The following is a 20,404-nucleotide window of genomic DNA, read 5'->3' as shown; positions in this document are numbered from 1 at the left end:
GGAGCAAAAGCAGCAGGCAAGACCCAGGAGAAACACGATGCTGAAAGCAAGGAGGCAGAGCATTCTGGAGTTGTTCAGTCATGCCGCCCATAGTCTTCTCCTTCCAGTGTGCCTGAGAAGACAGTACTTGGTCTCTGAGACAGTAAGCAGAATGTGTGCATCCTGCCTAGGGAGGAATCCCAGCTCAGTGATTTCTCTGACAGATACAAGTACTTGTTTTAACATCATGTGACAGTCACATTCACAATTTCCCTCTCTCTATATATGATTCTTTTCATACGAACAGCTGTATTTACAGACACTGTTCATTGTCTATTACTGATGATAAACAATTAAAAAGCAGAAAATGTGACTTAGCATATAGTGTTATATATCACAAACCCAATAGCTGAAATGACCTATCCACAAGTAACTGAAAGCATCAGTGCCATACATAAACGTTGCTTTAAAGCATCAGTGCCAAACATAAATGTTGCTTTATCTGAAAGCTTTTTGGGATAGGGAATGACTGTTCAGTATCTACACAACACTTCACACAATGGAAGGGGTGGAGGAGGAAATCTACCATTCAGGTCATATTGCAAAATAAATAATTGAAAACGGAAAAGACTCTCCTCCTCATGCTACTAATGCCTCATAACACACACAAAAACCCACACTGAGCGTGATGGGGGTTGTTTTTCAAACCGTAAAGAAGCTTTCACGTGCCAGAGACTTTATCTGAGACCAATGTTTCAACCAGCACTAGGCATTAGCTACAACAGTGAGCAACTGACACACAACAATCCTGCCACACACAGCATGCTTAGGCAGGAAAATATGAGTGCCTCAGTCGCAGAAGACAGAATAGAGCCTCAAGTGTTTGGGCTCCTTCCAAAATAATCCAAATGCTGCTTTTTTGGCAAATGGGGGTCAATGGAGCTAAAAACTCACAGAAGGATTTGGGCATTCAAGTGTTTATATACACCCACTCGTTCATTTATTATTCTAAAGCTACTTTACAGAAATCAAATTACATAGCTGACAAGCTGCATAGATAAGAGAGAATAAAAGTAAAATTTAAAATTAGCTGACAACACTATATGATGTAGTGTATGTTTGGCACTTTTAGAGTGAGTGATGAGGGTTAACCTAGGGGAAAAAAAATTGCACCTTCCTAAATTGCACCTTAAATTATTAAATAAATTATGAACATGATGGAATGCATTAAATATATAAGCCTGAAGGAGAAAGAGCGGATGTGTTTTAACTTTCAAAGCAAAGACAGCATATTTAAGAAGTGTTGCTTACTGTCTGGATACTTTGTCCGAAGTAGATTTCAGTGTTGTAAAAGTTTCCATCATGACTAACAGGCAGCGTTGTTCTGGCCTGAGGCTGCTCCTTCACTTTGGGCCACTCCAGTGAGGCACCACCTAAGCGGCTGAGAACAGAAACTTTGAGGGTGTAGTGGCCTTTAGGGACCTTATCTTTGACTCCCCTTAGGCATTTGATGTGAATTTCTATCGGCTGCGGTGTCTTGGAGCGGTCAGCCTAGGGAGAAGGCTCTGAGTTACTGACCTGGGTTGAGCTGACTTTAACCATACAATTAGCGAGAACAAATTTCTTCAAGAAAATAACTACGGAAAAGTAGACAACACGCATCTTGTTCAACCTGCAATTATTTATTGCTAACCGAGGATCTGCAATTAGGAGGTCAAAAGCCATAGAGATGACAGATAAAAAAATAATGCAAATAATACTAATAAAATGTTTGGCATCCTTGGGGGGAAGGTGGAGCTGTTGAAGTATGACACCAGAAGCCATTAGCCTGCAATAATAAGGCAGACTTACCTGGAAAACAACACCTTCAAAAATATAGCGCACTTTGCAAGACAGGCACAATATGTGAAGTGATGAGCAGGCTGCAGGCACAGAGTGAAAGACAGGGCAGGCCATGTTTTTATACTAATTATTAGCCTTGCCAAAGCTATTAGTGCTGTGTAATATGCAGACTATCCTTTCACCTTCTGATTATCATATAATCAGATTCTCTTAAAAATAGTAATCAAAGTGCAACACGTGTAGAGTTTAATAACAACTCCCTACAGGCACCTTTATTCCAAGTCCAGACAAAAGCAAACATCTGCTGCTTGCTGTCGACAAGATGTTGTCTGAGTTACAGAACGTTTAGTATGGAATAAATGCTGTGCTGCGTATCAGAAATGCCTTTCTGGTGCTCTCCTTGTATGCTCAGCTTATAGTGTGGAGGTTGGCAGAGGGGAACAGACACAGCGGTACGATCCTTCCAAGTCTTGCCCGAATAAAGGCGTAGGGTCTGTCCCATTACGCCAGCGGATACTTCAGTCCTGCTCAAATGCCATCTGCAGGGTCAGGCACGTAACAGGGAGTCCCAGTTTGGCTCCAGTGTTGACTTCAATGGATAAAATTGCTTCCGCATTAACTAATTATTTAGTGCTTCAAATCAACAATGCTATTTTCCCCCTCCCAAGGAATCAACTTCTTCCATTATTTTGAGAAAACACTAGTGCTAGGCCTTCTTCTTTTAATGCAATGTGATACAAGAACCCATGCCACACTTCAGAATCAAATGGCTACCTTGACTACTAGGTTTAGTAGTCTCACAGTTTAAGCCTACAGTAGCTAATAATCTCTTCTTTAATCCTGTCTTGGATTTATTTTGGAAGAGATAGCATATTTCCATATAGATAGAAAGCTTCTGGAATTAAATTAAGCAGTTAAATAAACAGCTGAATTTGTTAAACTTCTTTTGTTTCTCAACACAAACCATACTTAACAACTAATCTGAATGACAATTATTTTCAGCTTAATTAGAAAATCTTAATTAACAATGAAGATTTAACCTTAATATTTTTGGTTTCTGAATCATATATAAAAAAATTAACATTATGTGAATAAATAAGACAATCTTTTTAAACCTCAAGGCAGGATTACTGATGCAAGCAGACTTCGTTATTAAACACATTCTAAATTAAACGCCTCTATGAATTTTATACTGAAATATATTGTGATAGTTTTGCATGCCAAATGTGACATTTTATATTTTAGATTCATCTTCTGTAGTAATTTTGGAAATGTCATACAAACAAAGATTTTGTCATTTACCAATGGAATTACTATGCATGGCCGGTTAGCCATCTCTTTTCTGGCTCTTCTGGTTGTTTCAAGTCAGCAAGCCATAAAAAATCTTTATCTCTCTGAAACACAGCAATTTGGAAGATAATCGAATAGTGACTGGGGGGCAGAAACGCCAGTCTGAGGAATTATACCACAATCTCTCTTGCATTTACAACCTTCCTCAAAGCGAGTGTCAGTTGAGTAGGAAAAGGAGATAGAAGATTCATCATATTTCAAGCCTGTCTCATTTGCATGGTGGCATAGCTGTCTCATCCCCTGCTGAAAGACTTTGCTTGGCCAGCGCTGACAAACTGTTTTGAAGAACTCTTGCCATGCCCAGATGATTCATCATTAATAGCTTTAGACATTCTCTTTAAGCGTATGGTTACTTCTGCTGGAAAGCATATTTTGAAACCTGCTAAATTCTATCCTCTTAAACTATGAAAAGAAAAAATAAAAAAGCAAGAATAATGCAATGCAATTGATCTAGTCATTTAGCAGTTTGCATCAGAGAAAAAGAGCACTCATGGAGAACTTCACCTTCCCACAAGGTCCTGCTGCTCCATTTAATCCAGTATTCACACCTGCGAAGTTACCAAAGCTGGCTACCATTTCTTCTTCCCATCCATTCTGCTCTGCTTTCAGTGGCTGACTTCCCACTCTGCAGCAGTTAGAAAGGGAAGAGGGAAGAAGAACTGCAATGAACTACAATGCAGACACAGAAAGCACTTGCCGTTGGAAATACATCACAGTTGGATGTTTTTCTTGAATATATCATAAGCCTGGCAGGGCACCCAAGAGAAACAGCAGTGTGCTAAAGAAAAGAAATGGCTAGGCTTCAAAAAGCGGCACACAAAAAATGCGGTCACAGCCCCAGTAACACAACCAATATTTGTCAGTTTGTGCCACAGGTCAACATAAGGAACCTAAACTTTCACTGCCCGTGTATAATCAGCTCTGTCTGGCATTGGGGCTCAGGTTCTAGCTTAAGAATATTAAAGTAGGAAGCCATTGCCTCTGTTGACACTTTGAGGACCGACTGACAGCTTCAATAAACTGGAACTGGTTTTTGGAAAACATTGGTTCCTTGGGGACTGGGTTGCTTTAAACCACTGAAAAAAAATCTTACTATATATATAAATCTTACCCTTTTTTTTTCAGAAATCTTATAAATTTTTATACAAATCTTATATCATTTATAAATCTTCTAAAAGATCTTATTTTAGATATATGAAAAAAACGTATATATGTCATATATATGCACACACAAACTAATTTTCAGCTGTATGTGAACCATTAAACCTTCCTTGGCATTCATATGTTAACTTCTTGTGTAGTTAAAGTAATTTGGGGGGTAATTGTATCAACTCAAAGATTTTTTTTTTAAAAAAGAGAGGTCCCTGTAGCAACACAAAATGCCAGCAAATGGTGTAAGAACAGCCCTACACTGGATAACCCAGTGCTGCCCTGCTTAGTGCACAGGATACACAAAAGGCACAATACCCTATGGAGAAAGCCTTGTTCCTAGAGCACAGCAGGAACAAATGCAAAACTAAGTCATTTACAATAAGCACTGTAAATCTGTATGCTTTGGCAATCCCATCCTATCTTTCAACAGACACAGAACTGCGAGCAATTCCTCTGTCCCTGCTCGGCACCAGTATCTAAGTAGAAATGGCTCTAAGTAAAAACATCTGTAGATGCTCTGCTGCCTTCAAAACACTTCAGCTTTTGCTTCCAAAACCTGCTCTAAAAGAGAAATCACTGCATCACGTAGAGTTGCAATTCAGGATTAGCTTGGGCATCTACAACACAGGCAAGCAGAGGACAGGGTCTCTTAGGTTGCCAAGCCATGTATGCAGTTAAGTTTTTAGCCACAAAAGAAAATGCTAAAATTTGGTGTTCATTCAAAACAAACAAACAAAAAAGAATCAAGAGTCAAAACCAACAACATTTCCCTGGACTGCACTTCTGAAACATTCCTTCAGCATTTTCTGACTTGCTTTTGACAAATTCAGCTCCAGTGTCTTCATTCCTGTTTCCTTCTTTGCATGCTAGGTGAAAATATGAGAAGCCTCCACATTTGTAAAATTAACATGGTTCTTTATCAAGAAAATTACAGAGACTCCGCAGTCCTGCTAAACAACCCAGACTCAGGCACACACGCTAGCGAAGTAACACAGTTCAAATTCCCCTCTTCTGAAACAGGTGCTCCCACCTCCAAGTTCCTGGCACATTCCTACAAATCAGTTTTACTCAGCCTTCGCCTATGGCTTTTTTTTTTTTTTTTTTTAGAAACATATATATGTACAGATTTACATCAGTTAAATTACCACTGATACATAGCTAAACTGTTTTCCAGATTCCTCCACCAGTAGAATTGTATCATGTAAATGCCCAGGCAATAGCTGAATCAGTCAGAAGGTCTGTGTAGTCACTAGTCCCAGTGATGTACACTGGAATTTTGCCCAAGCCAGGACAGATAAGAACTAAGGACAAGATTCCAGTGCTAAGGGCTGAATACAAGAAGCATGGAGTCAACCACCTTTGAAGTGTTATCCTTGAGCTGCAGTCAAGTCAACTTGGGTCCAGTTGTCCTAAATGGAAGTAACAGAAGATGGTTCTTGAATGGCACTAGCTAATTTGTAGAGCTGAAACATCTGAGAAGTTAACTTCTCTCCTTGAGAAGAATGGTCTGTTTGGAACTTTGCACTTATTTAGTTTCTCATGATGGAAATTATTTCACTTAATTTAGTTAGAGCGCATTGACACAGGGGTTCATTAGGACACCCATTTGCCTGCAATTCAATTTAAAATTAAATACACTTTGGTGTTGATTTTATTACTTTTAAACTACTGTATCTATTGCCTTTATTAGCTGCTAATACACAATTATGAAGGTAAACAGTTTTCATTACTGAACATCAAACATTTAAATAACCGCATTTGATCTCTTTTTGGGTTGTACCACTTTTCTCCTTTTCCTGGGTGTTAGATTCAAGAGAACAACTAATTCAGTGAAGTTAGGCCTCTTTTGTGCTCACCAGCATGATCATCAGCTGTCACAGCAGAACATAGCTTCTTTGGCTGTATCCATGAGGGTCATTTATTTCCTCTATTCATTTCTTTACAGGTAATTTGATGCATGTATTTATCTGAAGGTCACGTGTAGCTTGATCACAAAAACATTGCTCCGATTCATATTTCCTTCACTCTCTAAGGGTAATTCAGAGGCAGGGATGAAGGGCACTGGGAGAAGCCATTTGGTCACCTTTTGAAGTGCACTGTGTGTAGCACTTAAAAATTACAGCCCAAGCTGGGTATCTGAAAATGGAGGTATCCAAAACAGAGGCCTCTTTCAAAAGCACAGGCTTAGTTTTTCTAGGCCTGAGGTCCTTTGTTTGGGAGAAGTTCCATTCATTAATATCTGTAAAGCACTGAAAGATCTTTGGGAGGAAAGCACATTAGATAGAAGTACAAAGTAGCCCTTATCTGACATACCTTTGAAAGAGTTCATGAATCCTGGCTCGCAACTTTTGTTTCTTGTGGTGAGAGACTTCCTTGTGGTGCTTTGAGTCACACATGCCCAAAAGAAAAAAAAGAAAAAGAAAAAACTTACAGTTTGTTTCCAAATGTACAGAAAGAACATGGAAATAAAAAGCCATAAATGTGCAATTTTCCAAAGGTTTGCCTTAGGTCTTCTGGTTGAAGGTTTTCAAGCAGAAGGTTGAAGCAATTAGGAATTTCAGCCACCATTCTTTTATTCCATTATTTTTTCCATATATTTTTCCATGTTTACTCCATTCTTTCCAAGGGGAACTGAGCTCTAATCTTGTTTTAAAAGCTTGATCAGTACAATATATATTTGTGCACGGCAGTGCCCTACAGTCCTTATTTTTACACCACCTAACACATACTCATATATATGCATATGCATGTATAAGTGTGTTTGCACACACACAACAAAATAAAACACACAAAACAGTTAGGCATAGACCACCAGAGACCCCACAACTTAGAATCATAGAATTGTTTGGGTTGGAAAAGACCTTTAAGATCATCTAGTCCAACTGTCAACGATGCCCACTAAACCATGTCCTGAAGTGCCTTGTCTACGCACTTTTTGAATCCCTCCAGGGACGGTGACTCAACCACTTCCCTGGGCAGCCCGTTCCAATGCCTGACAACCCTTTCAAGTAAGAAAATTTTTCCTAATATCCAATCTAAACCTCCCCTGCCACACTTGCCCCACTTTAAATCGCTCCAAATCTTGATGTCCTGTCTCACCACAACTGTTCTTCAATGTTTGGTAAGAGGGACTGGCATTTTTGGAGGTTGCAACATGTAGGAGGTTAACTCATGTGAGCAGTCATCTCCCCCCACGGTTCTGCAGCTCTCCAGCATGAAGCTGGAGGGCCTGAAGTTATTTTGCTTTTGCACAGCAAGCTGAAAAAGCCTTTCCATCAAGAAGCCAGCATCCAGCTCTTTTGGACTGTGTTTTCTGTGCGAAACCGGAAAGCAATAACGCTGCTGAAGGTTGTAAACTCAGGAAAATAAAATTCTTCTCCCTGACCTGCACTGTTCAGAGATCTTGCTGAATATTTCAGGACATTTCTCATGCCTGGATCTTCTGCTGGTGTCCCCAAGACCAAAATAAAATGTGCATACAACACTACCAATATACAAGAAGGCTTCGTACTGTATATCCTATACTGTCGTCTAAACGTAAAATTATGCTCCACTTGCACTCTCATCAAGCCTTAAAGCCAAAAAAACATTTTGGTAGGGAGACAATGTAGTAGTCAATGGAGAAAAATTCCCCATTGGAGGCTGCATATCTGGCTGTTGAAGTCTCTCCCCTCTTCCAAATTCTAATTTTTTTGACAAATGTCTGGCTGTTTTCAAGGAAGCTTAGGAATCTCTGTCGAAGACTAAGGCAAAACATCCTGCTTATTTCCAAAATGCAAGTTGTCAGAGTATGAAAACAGACTACAAAAACATATTAAAAAAGCCTGTGCAAGTAGCTTTTAACGTAACTTTTTTAACCCTGTAAAATTAAAGCAGAGACAACATGGTCGCCTTAAAATACGGTATGATTTGTTGGTAGTCCCAGCAGAGAGCCTCAGATGGATGCAATAAATCCTCCAAGCCCTGGTCAAGCATCACACATACATGATTACAAAGGTGACATGACCAAACTAGCTCAAACCAAGACCTTCCAGCTCTCCATATGGCAGTCGTGTCATGGGCAACATTCCCTTCACCACTGCTCCTCCTTTGGTGGGAAACAAGCCCTCCTGCTCCTGAACAGCTTTTAGCTGAAGTTCGCCAGGAGTCCCTGGAGCAGGGACTGGGACCCATTTCTCTCCTGCCCCCACAAATGCTGGCACTGTTTTTCTTTCCCCAGCCCGGTGAATCATCACCTACGCCGCTTCCCCAGGAAGGGCTGGGACCTGGCTGCGGTCCCAGCTCTGCTCCAGCGAGAGCTGGTCGCTGTCTGGTTTAGGGCGATCGGACCCCCCTCGTGCCAATCCCCACGGTCCAGCGGGGGCTGCAGCCACGCCAAGAGAAAGGGCAGGTTGTTCCTCCCCAGCTGCCCCGCGGGGATGTGCATTTGCAGGTGTAGGGGACCCGTCTCGGCGGCAGCAAGGACCAAGCAGCGACCTTCATCGCCCTTGCGAGGCGCAGGCACCGGGCTGCCGTGGCCGAGGTGTTTGGGAGGCGCCCAGCAACAGAACTCAAAGGCTCTGAGAAGGTTTAATGACAAAAAAACTACCAACCAAAAGACGTCGGGTGTTTTCAGAGTTCGGTGGCAGATGGGAAGGTGTTTAAAGTTTCAGGCTGAGGCAGTTAAAGGTAAACTTCAGAAAGTGGGAGGAGGACTTGGTTCATAATTTGTCTCCTGGATGCAGCTCTTGGTGATGCCTAACATAGCAATTTTTGAGGTGGGCACTTAGATTAAGAAATAAGATGAAATAAAAAACTCATTTCATGTTAAAAAAAAAAAAAATCAAGTAACCATAATATTACAACAACATTCAGACATTACCAGTCCAGGCTTACATTGAGCCAGAAGTAGAGAAATTTTTTTTTAAAAAATTGATTATATTACCAGACTCCCATAGCTGTCCAATCCCCTTGTTTATCTTCCTAATCTTAACTAAATAATGAATATTCAAAAGAAAATATGAATCGGGGTTCTCTGTATGAACTGCACTGTTTTCCATCTCTCTGCCTCTGAAGTGGCAATGGGAATATGATTTAAAGCTATTTCTTCTGGATCCAAGTAAAATATTTGTCACAGTGTGTCATGATAATTTTTAAAAAGCTCTATCATCTACCTAATAAATTTGTTAAGTTTATTCAAATCTTATTGAACAGGAAAAGTGCAATGAGTCATGGTTAATATTTCTTTACCTACACTAAGAAATAAAATATATCAAAAATTCAATGCTTAGGGTCCTATTCAGAAAACCTCTATGAGTCTGTAATACATCTTCTACATGATTAAAAAAAAACAGGAAACTTGCTTTAAAATGAATTATTCACCACCTTGAATAAATTTCCATCTTTCCTATTTGCAAAACCCCAAAGTCAGTTATGTAAATTTTAACCTACACTAATTACCTCAGGGGTGTGCAAGCTAAAGGAAAGTAGATGCAGTAGAAAAAAAAATCCCAGACATTTCCATCACCAGGAAGCAATTTAATAGAGGAAAAAATGTGTAAGTTTTCAAAAACAGAGCAGCCCATATATTTTTTTTTTAATGTGGAATAATCATTGCTGCAATATCCCTTGAATCAGAGATTTACTGGAATAAGCCCAAGTGCTTTTTCTCAATGGCATATACCATCATGCACATAGCTAAGTTCTTGTTTCTCATCATGACACTGGCATTGTCTAGACTGTAAAAACGACCCATTGTTGAAAACGGGCGTTCCCAACAAGAAGGCATGAAATGTAGTTGAGCTTCAAGTCAATATAGACATTGAGGGCCCCTTCAGAAAAAAGTGACAAAAATCCGGGAACCACTGGATATCCTTCAGAGGTCGCCTGGGATGTACTGAAGAAAGCGGGGCGTTGTTTGAAGGCAGAAGGGCTCGATCACAGCACCGCTTTGTCCTAGTCTCCTTTCCTGATACCAGGCACCCTTTAGCTGTGAACCAGCTCCTTCACACGTCTTTTTCAGTTTCTTCATCGGCTATCTTGAGGTCTAATTACACAAACGGCCCATCCACTGATTTCAGAGAGCATGATCAAGACCAGTATTTGAAAAAGGTCTTTCAGTTTGGGCTCAGCCTAGAGACACACAATGGTAAGTATTGTTTCTACTGCAGACAAAAAGAAGAACCTGACTCAATACTATTAATCAGTGCTGACTGGCTATTTTCACTGTGAAACTACCTCACAAACGGTAGGACTATGATTCCTATAGTAATTTTCAATTTGGAAGAAAAATTAAACAAAACCCTGCTCAAACACACCCTTTCCTCTAAGGAGAAAGCCCACAGAATTCGGCAAAGCCTTGAAGCAGAAAGGAATTGGTTTTCTATCGTGTAGCAAAAATGGAGCATTTAGGGAAAATATTTCCCCTTCCCTTTTTGGTGAGTCCTAGCACTAGTGTTACAACCTCCGGGTGAGGTACTCACCCCGTTGCAATTTGAAACACCCAGCTGAGCTCTGGCCCTGACGAAATCCTACTCCCTGGGAGGAGTGATGCGAGGGGCCACAACCTTCCCGCAAGTCCTCTTCACCACGTCAGGGTGCAGCAGAGGCAGCGTGGAGACACCACCGGGGGGGTCTCCAGCAGCCTCCCACCACCCACAGGGATACCCCTCCTTGAGAAATCACATTGGTACATCACAGTGCAGGTAGAGCTGTCTTTCCAGCTGTAAACAAATGCTTAAATAAAAGCTTTTACCTAGGATTTCCATCTCTGCTTTCCAAAATGTTTTGCAGTGATGGAAATCCTGTTCACTGCGATTTTACAGATGGAAGTGAAATGCCAGTGAGCTCACCGAGCAAAGCGTCAGCAGGACTAGAAACAAAACCCATGTCTCTAGTCCGCTGCTGGTGCCATCTAGTCCTCCTCCTTCACAGTCTGGCTGCTGCATGGAGATTCACTCCCAGTGACTTTCAACATCTAGTGCAGTGTATACCACAAAACAAGTATAAAAGTAAGGAACCATCTGAGATGAAGAAAAAAAAATATTGCAAGAAAAGTTAACATTCCTTTTGGGCAAAGTGAGATTTTGAGAGGCTTATCCTCTCCATGTTAACTAGAGAGGTCACAGGGAAGCGAGGCATTGAGAGGTGAAGTGGGATGAGTGCCCTTCACTGAAAGCAGAGACTCTAGTAGCTGGGTAAGGCCTGCTCTCAAAATTGCACTGCCTGTTGCCTGTTGGAATTTGGGTGACCTTGTCTCGGAGATGGCCACAAACCAGGAGGTAAAGTTGCGTCAAAATCCTGGACACACGGTAGTATTATTCATGGTGCACCCTGCCAAAAACATGCCACAAACTCTCAGACGCATTTTTAAAAGAGAAAAAGCAACAAAGCAACCCTCTCCCCTGCGCATGACTTTCCTTCTAAACAGAAAATTAAACCAATTTACTGTTCATGAGCATAAAATTTAGAACTTAGACAATTGAGCCATTTGTAACAACTAGGGAAAAAAAACCAAACAAATCATACTCTCTTAAAACTGATACTGCAGAACACAAAGTGAGGTTTACTTTAGTCATGCTATAGCCTTATTACACTGAGTAACACAGATACATTTAGTGACAACATTATAGGCTGATCATTTTGATAAATCTGTAAAACATTGCATTATCTCTAACGATGCAGTGAAGGCCGAGCTACCAGTCAGCCCAGGAAGGCAGTATCCTGCTACTGAGGTGGATGCTTTTTTAAGACATATATATTAAAGACTCTAATTTTGAACAATTGTGGAAACTAGATCCAGCTGTAAAGTAGGTGTGATAAACAAGGACCTGAACTTCCCCAAAACTCAGAGATGTTTTCATTCAAGGTTTTGATCCAAGATGATAGTACTAACAAAATAAAAGAACTTGAATCACGTTGCTTAAGACGCAGTGAGGAAACTCTGGAGGCATGCCTGTTGCAGGGCTACCCAGCTTCTGCAAAATAAAGATTTTGCCTCTCCCACCTCAAAACAGAGGACTCACTCTTCTCACTTCTTGCTGTTCACAGAGAGATCACCTGTGGTTTCTTCAGAGCCACCAGATACTCCTTCAGATGCTTATTTCACAGTTGAGAAGATGTAGCTTCAAGGTCATAAAGCTTTGATGTCCTCATCAAAACCTACAGAGTGTTTTAAGTGTATGCAAGGCCATTTATCAGAGTGTCTGACAACCAGAGCCGAGCGCTGAAAATATACAACACTGAAATGGCATTTGCCATTGATAAAGAGACTTCAAGCAGAAATGTCCTAGCCTGTCAAAGCTCCGCAAGCTTAGATGTCTCCAGATTAACCTAGAAATCATGAGCTACTAAGCAGCTTCCAGTAATTTTAGCCTAAATAGTAAGATATAATGGAAGATGCTAAAACACATTTTATTAAGGAACACATTCCCTCCAGTATAAACCCATGTAGCACAAGCAATGCTAGTAGAAACCGAGTGAACTATGCAAATCTATGGATCTAAAATGAATAGTTTACACTAAAAATTAAAAAGAAAAAATGTTTATAAGCTATGTAATGAACTTCAGGGTTTTACAATCTTTTCTGCTTTCTGGATACTGACAGCAAATCCTGGCATGAACAACTGAAGAGAAACTGAAAGGAAATACCGATCGGAAATACTGAGACTTTTTTTGTGGTTTTTCCCCATTCTTCCTCAATTTAAAAATGTTTGTTCATTTCAGCACAGAATGTTTTTATTATTTCTATAGCCTTTTCAAAGTCCCTCATGAAACTTTACTCCTTTAATCCTCTCACTGTTCCCTAAAGCAGGTATCTAATTTTAGGTCTGTTTTGCAGATAGGGAAAACTGAGTCATAATAACTAATTTGCTTGTTACAGCCCCAAAAACCTGATGTTTAAGTCTGAGGTTACAATCTATCCCATCTTTCTGAGTGCCCGTTCTTTTTCTCTGACTGCTTCACAAATTTGTCTCTGTAATTGTAATCTAAAAACACAGGCTTTAACTTTATCCTATAACTTCCATTTGTACTGGCTTTCACATCATCTTCTGTTTCACGTGTGCAGGCATGCACTTGAACACTTCATAATTAGAAGAGACATTCACTTACAATTAGTATATGAAAATTACAGAGAGGGAAACAATGCTTTAAGTAAAGTTTACTGTATGATTGTCTTAAATACAACAGTGGAAATGACAAGTTGCCATGCCTAATGATTTTTCTCTGTAGAGAGCAGATCTCCTCCTGCAAGTCCACATCCTGCTCCATCTCTCTGCTGAAAGTTGTAGGTGGAAATCGTTTCACATTTTCAGCTGAAATGTAAGCCCTCCCTCTCCAATTTGAATACTGACAGGAGCAATTGTATCATAACATCATACTATGCTGACACATCTTTGAGTGAACATATGCAATTTAGTACATGTTCTTGTTGTAACCACCTAATCCTGAAAGCCGTGTCTTGTCCAAGGGTCTAGCGCAGTAGTGAGAGAAACCAACTGTGCTAACAGATTGCCAGCAGGTTGAGCAACAGTGATGATGTCCCACCTTTGTACTAAGCAAGCAAGCATGCACGTAATGCAACTGGACCGTCTCTCCCAGTATTTCTACATCTCTCTACTTACAGGTGACCTGGTTATGTTTCACACTAACAAACTGGTGCGAACTCCAAAGCCCTTAAAAACTCAGATTACACATGGAAAGCCTCAAAGTTAGCCCTGCTTTGAACAGGAGATTGGACTAGATAGCCTCCAGAGGTCAGGTCCTTCCCCACCTAAATTAATCTGTTCTATGAAGTACAGGTCAGAAGTACCATCCAGCATAGGTTCCGCTTGACATATTCAGCTATACTGTAAGACTGCAGAAGCAAAAATGTTACAACATTTAGAGCAATTCATTTATCTGTAGCTCATAAAAATCTGTGTAGTCTATTAATGCTGTTAAGGAGTTTCCTGTCATAAAAGCTAACCAACAGTAGACTTAGCTACACCTGTGACTACAGTTTGGCTCCAAATGTATTAAAAATACAAATAAAACCTCCCTGGAAAAAAAAAAAATAAATAAAAGTAATTCTGGAGAATACATGAGCAACTAAAAATCTTTTTTCATTGGGTTTTTTTTTGCAGGTTTGTGCCTCTGTACATCAGTAATGCTTACTCTTTCCTTACAATCTTCATCTGAGTTCTGCTCCTTTTAACATGTGGTCAGTACTTGATGAAGTCACTTAAGCTTCAACAGGACTTGGCAATCACTGATTCTCTGTAAAGAATCTTTCCAATTGCCTCTGTTTATTGAACCATAGAAATAGACTTCCTTACTGGAGTTTATATTAGGATAATGAGTCAGAAAGCTGACCAGTCAGATTACCTTAAGCAGCAGCAAAGGCAGTATCATCATTTATAGTAGCTGTAGGATTCATTGTTCCAGCTCAATAGAATATCAAAGATTACTTTGGTTGTTTAATTGCTCCTCTGAACATAAAGAGTGGAAAAACACAATAAAAACTAAGTGAACTCCTTTTTAGTGAAAAATATAAGAAATATAGAATATTTGCATTATTTCCACCTAAATATTTACTTAACTAAAAATCCACAAACTCCTGAACAAAGCAATCAAAAGAGAATTACAATTAAAAAGAGCAGCTATAGCAATATTATGGGTATTGTGACAGCACAGTGACAGGCCCTTTACAAACATATAAAACATCTTTTCCACAGTTCTGCTTATGTTGACATTCATTTCTATGCTCCCCCTTCTGTCCCCCTCGGTTCTTAAAAAAAAAAAGCGTGTATATCTGAGTGTCCAGAAGCAAAGGGGGAAGAACCTTAGAAAATTGGAGGATTCCCAGGCATTCTGCTGAGGAAGCAGGAGCAAGCCTGATAGAATAAAGATATTTAGAAGTCTCAGGTTGCCAGCCTATGTGGTAGAGAAGTCCCCTAGCTACACATACTAGCATCTTGGTCAGGCTTTGGGTCTGTTAGGTGGGTCCTGACACACACCTGAGAGCCATGGACACCCACTAGGCAGGACATCAGAAGTCCAAGGGCCAGAAGCCCAATAACCCAAGCTTTGGGAAGTTGACCTTGGGGATTTTTCCCCTCAAACATAGGTTTCAGTGAAGTGCTTTTTCACGAGTCCAGGAGCACTCTACCTAGCAGGACTATAATGAATTCATTGAGCTTAGCCTAATGACAGGTTTCAAAAGGAAACTAGATGCTAAGCACTTCTGGCAGGTGTAGATTTCTGTCTATCTGTGCCCTTGTTATTCCTCTGTAAAATGGAGATACCCATAATTCCTACTATATCACATAAATTAAATGGAAACCGTTATACTAACAGACTGTAGAGATGCTTTGACACTCAAATAATGAGTGTAGCATACAGGTAGCTTGCTTAAAATGAAGTCACCCACTTTTAAGATGTGGTGTAAATGAAACATTTCCAGCTTTTGTATTCTTGACCTGCAATCCTCAGTTAAAAAAAAAATATATATATAACTCATTTGAACATGACAGTCATTTAAAAAGCACCTTCAATTCTGCATTGCTCTTAGGTGCACATATTCATACAAGCATTATGCTCAAGAAGAACGATCACAAAGGATTGTACAATGCCTAGTAGGCTGCAGCTTTGATGAGGGGAGGTCTGCAGGTACCATCAGGATATAAATGACAGTAGTATCCAACAGGGTAGAACATGCAAGCAAATGTGCGTTGATGTTTTATATGACTGAGGCCTGATCCCACTGATTAAATTCCTGATTGGCAGGTAGATTTGTCACTGTCTTACATGGTACCAAATTTTACCCACATATTATCCACCATTAACCAAAGGAAAACTGATCACTCCATCATCATATAAATTGATCTCACTGTGACTTGGCAAGGAGTCAGAGCAGTGATGATATTGACCCTGTAAGAATAGTAGGTCTAATCCCCAGCAGCATTAACCTTTGTTTAACCAAAAGTTAAATCACTCGATGAAAGGCAACATTTTATTACTATCCACCTGCAACAAATAGCTCATTTCTTACTACTATAATTCAACTGCTGGTATTGAAGAGCAAAACTTGCACTTTACTTTCAGAGGCTCTTGAGTAATTCACATGGAGGTCATGGATCAAAACTGATTATATAGTCGTAATGATCAAGTCCCACAAGGTGTTATACCCAGCACAGAGGGCTAAATGTAGCAACTGAATCCTGTAGAGAAAGACGGAGATTGTGAACAAATTACCTTTAGTTAAGAATACTGACCAAGTTGTATTAAGAGGATGGCCAAGCAGGAAAGATGGTCTTGACTTCTGGGGCAGTATTCATCCTTCCAATTGCCCAATTATTATTTTTTTCTGAGAGAACCTACATAAAACTGATAGTCACTTTTATTGTCTCAGTTCAGAAACAGCTGAAAATCCTAGAGCTGGTATTTTTCCATAGCATTTGAATTAATGACTAGTAAGATTATGTTGCCAAAGGCCCATCAAGTGCAATCTCACCCCAATCACCAGCATATGCTTCATCCTTGGCAGTCTCTCATGTTTTGAGAGCATCTTGCCTTTAATCAAACACATTAAGCCAGAATTACGTCAGGTCTTTCCTTGCATATTTCTCTGCTCTGTGAGATCAAGTTCTGCCCATAAGCATGTGTCCCTGCATTGTCTCATGACAGATGGTTTTCTGCAGCATTTTGCATACCCAGCCTTGGTTGTACCTGCTCAGCTTCTACCACAACACAGTCCCAAAGTTATGATTTTCTTTCTTTCAATAAAGTTTATTTTTCTTTATTAAAAGCAAATGTCATGGGGCTTTTGTAATCTGTAGGCCTACACGATAGGCCACAGGAAAGAGTGCTGCTTTCCAAATTTAATATTCTTTAATGTGTTTGTTAACAGAACATTGACATCTGCTTAATGCTTTCTTTACAAGAATCTATCAGATCTCCCCTTACGTATTTCTTGCCAATCTCAACTACCAGCTTTTGCATTTACAAAACAGAACATGAAGTAACAACACAGCTTAAAGTTCCAGAGCTAGAATCTTGCATAAACCTTTTATTATTATTATTATTATTATTTTGGAAAGTACATCTGCTCTTTCAAATACTTTTAATCACGGTGACCTCATGCACTGAGCTGCTGTTTAGACAAAAGCCACCCATTTACTGCAGAGCTACAAAGCAGAGAAGAAAAACAATGAACTAAGGGATAGATAGTTAATACATAGCTGTCCTCCTTGTGCCAACGCTGCCAGCAAAGCTCCAGTGCAAATCAGATGCCTTATTGGAGAGAATTTTTGGCAGCCTAAAAAGAAACAGCAGCAACTCAAGTGTGTTTCTAAACCTCACTTATAAAACCAGTCTTATGTACTGTAAACTGTCAATTGCTATTTTTAACCCTTAGGCTCCCGTGTTTTGTTTTCATTTTGTCAAAGCAAAGGAATGTGAGAGAGATGTCTATTAGACTCCTTCACTCAGCCCGAGGGTTAATTACTCAGTTTGGTAGACATTTGAAAATATTATGTTACCTCTAACGGCAAAATTGATAGAAGCTTGTTTCAGGCTCACTTTATGTCATTATGGCAGATTAAATTAACTAATCATAAATTACAATGGCTAAAGTACATCTGCTACTCACTAAACCCACAGAAGGAAGAGAAGGGGGGGGGTTTCTGAATAAGAAGTAAATACCACACAGCAAATTAAAGACTTTTTCAAACCAATAAACATACATTCAAGCAACAAAAGTTGGAAGTATCCCAAAGATGACAGCAACAGATTCTGAAGACCATGGCAGCAGTCTAACACTGAACCTGTAGCTGCTGCAGAAAGGTACCAACACTCCAATGCTACAGGGGCATATCCACGGATCAAAGAGTAAAGATGGTCCATTAAAGAATAAAGAAGGTCAATTAAAAAATAATAAGCATGCTCACATTATTGTTAGATGTCTTTGAATACCAATATGACACGAGGTGCATGTTTGCAGCCTCTTCTTCCTGTGTCACCTTCCATTTTCTGTTCAAAGGGACTGATTGTACCATTTCTATGTGCTTCCAAGGACAGCATGGATGTACACATCACTGATCTAGAAGATAATATAGATTTTACAGTGATCCTCGTTACCCCCTGCGTTGCAGGATGCAGATGTGACAGCTGATACCATGTCGGTATGATTGAATTCCTAAACAGGGCACGGACAACTGAAGTTAGAGATGCATGGGAGAAATGGAGAGAAAACACAGGCATTCAAGACTCTTCTGTGCAGTATAAAGTATTAAGACCCTATCTGTAAACTCCTGGTATACCAGCTCAATCAATCACATTAAACGAGGATTTTCTTTTTTCAGAACAAAATAAGGAAGAAAAGTAGTATTATATTGTATGATGTGGATTCACGTATGCAGTTGTTAAAAAGCAGAATGTTGTTTCGGGATGACCAGATAGCTTGCTCCTGTCTAGGAAACAAACTTTGCTGAACACCTACAAAGAGAGTTCAAGTAAGACGGTCAGCTTCCTAGTGACCGTGTTTATAGGGAGGGCAAACAAAGGATTGACAAATCTATTGTGTTCCTTCAGGTGTCACAGAGCCTCAGGAAGCTTTGAGGGCATCTGAATAGCCCAAACTTAAAGTGTGAACTCTCAACAAATCATAAAGTCTTCTGGAAAGCTGCATCGCTCTCTGATCACCTGTTCCCAGGTTTCTACTCCATCAGTCCCTTGAGGCAGATGATGCTCTTAGTATCATCTGAGTCCTTTTCCCTCATGTTTCCCTCCCATTTCTTGTTCTCTCAACAATATTCCCCAAAGCACCTTCTATGCATGATGTGTACAGCTACAAAAAAGTCAGAAGGAATGAAATACAGCTACTCAAGGCTTTAAAGGAAAGCAGCAAGGAAGGGAATTGTGTCCCTCACTGACATGCAGAAGGCAATGATGAGGTTTAGTCCTGCATTGAAAAAATTCTAAAAACTTCCTCTGAAAATAAAAGAAAGCTTAGATCACCATCAGTCACTGGATAACCTATTTTAAGCCCATCAGAGCCAGCACGCTGTTCTCATGTTGCTAATTAAAAATGATAGATTCATCAATTAATCTCTCTTCCTGTCCCCTAGTCTCGGTATGAGATTTTTCAAAGGGACAAATGGTAGTTAGGTGCCCACAAGTATCATTTCAGCCCTGAAAACTTGTGCTTTTGTCAACATGAATCCAACCTTGTCTCTTTACACTATGAAATGACAAAAAGAAAACCAAATGAAGCTTTGCCACTCTTAAAAACACAACAGATTTCTAATTTGGGAATAATCTTATCCTCTGTACAATGAATATTGCTACATAAATCCTTCCTGGGCTCCAATCTGAACTTGCTCATTGATAGATGAATAAGCCTCTGTTAAATTTGGCAGAGAGAGATATCCTAAGCTTAGGCTCTTGATTGAAACTCAATTGCAATACTTACTACGGAGCAGTCAGAGACACTCCACTATTTCGGAAAGAAGCAACGAAGGCAATCTATTTTTATTCACATTGAAATGGAGACAAAGATAAAGGTCCTGCTGTTAGCTTAGCAAAGTGCCAGTCACATAAAGCAAGCCAACAAAATGGGTTATCTTTTCCCTTCAATATACGTATCGCCGGGCAGTGAAATAGAATTGGGGTGTACAAGGTTAACAAGCCAGCATCATGTTATGAAGCAAGCGATAAAATTGTCTTATAGTTCTTAACTCTGACCTGTTCCAGTGAAAAGCTGCCAAGCAGAATTATGTCATCCTGAACATCTCTCTCAAACTGTTCAATATATGAAGGAATCTCTTCATCTTCAAGCTCCCTGTGAAGGTCACGTGCCTTACTGGAGCTGACAGGCATCACGGAGTCTGGAAAATCTTCACTGGTGACACAGGCTGCTTGAAACAAAAGTGGCAGATTATCTCTTAGCAAATGGAAGTTCATTCGCTGGTTAGTACCTTCTCAGTTAACATGTTTGACCCACCAACATTTTAAGATGACAATTCATGCCATAAAATGGACAGGAATAAATAACAGCAGTAGAAAACCGGCAGGTTCCAAGTGTCATTACCAGGAAAACTCTCCTCAAGAGCAACATCTGCAT

At 39.9% G+C, this 20,404-nt stretch overlaps 1 protein-coding gene across 1 annotated transcript in view; it reads right to left on the bottom strand.

Annotated features, from left to right (window-relative positions):
* Positions 1 to 20,404, bottom strand: part of OFCC1 (orofacial cleft 1 candidate 1) — a 122,420-nt gene that overhangs the window by 74,833 nt on the left and 27,183 nt on the right. The window contains exons 6-7 of the mRNA XM_010573312.1: positions 20,026 to 20,195; positions 1,291 to 1,530 (exon numbers count right to left, since the gene is read on the bottom strand). Coding sequence (XP_010571614.1) covers positions 1,291 to 1,530; positions 20,026 to 20,195 — 410 coding nt within the window. The remainder of the gene's footprint in view (positions 1 to 1,290; positions 1,531 to 20,025; positions 20,196 to 20,404) is intronic.

The sequence above is a fragment of the Haliaeetus leucocephalus genome, unplaced genomic scaffold (genome assembly GCF_000737465.1).
Source record: "Haliaeetus leucocephalus isolate CR32 unplaced genomic scaffold, Haliaeetus_leucocephalus-4.0 Scaffold373, whole genome shotgun sequence".
NCBI classification, from domain to species: domain Eukaryota; kingdom Metazoa; phylum Chordata; class Aves; order Accipitriformes; family Accipitridae; genus Haliaeetus; species Haliaeetus leucocephalus.
The sequence above is the reverse complement of the archived record's forward strand: the minus strand, read 5'-3'. Positions and strand labels throughout refer to the sequence as shown.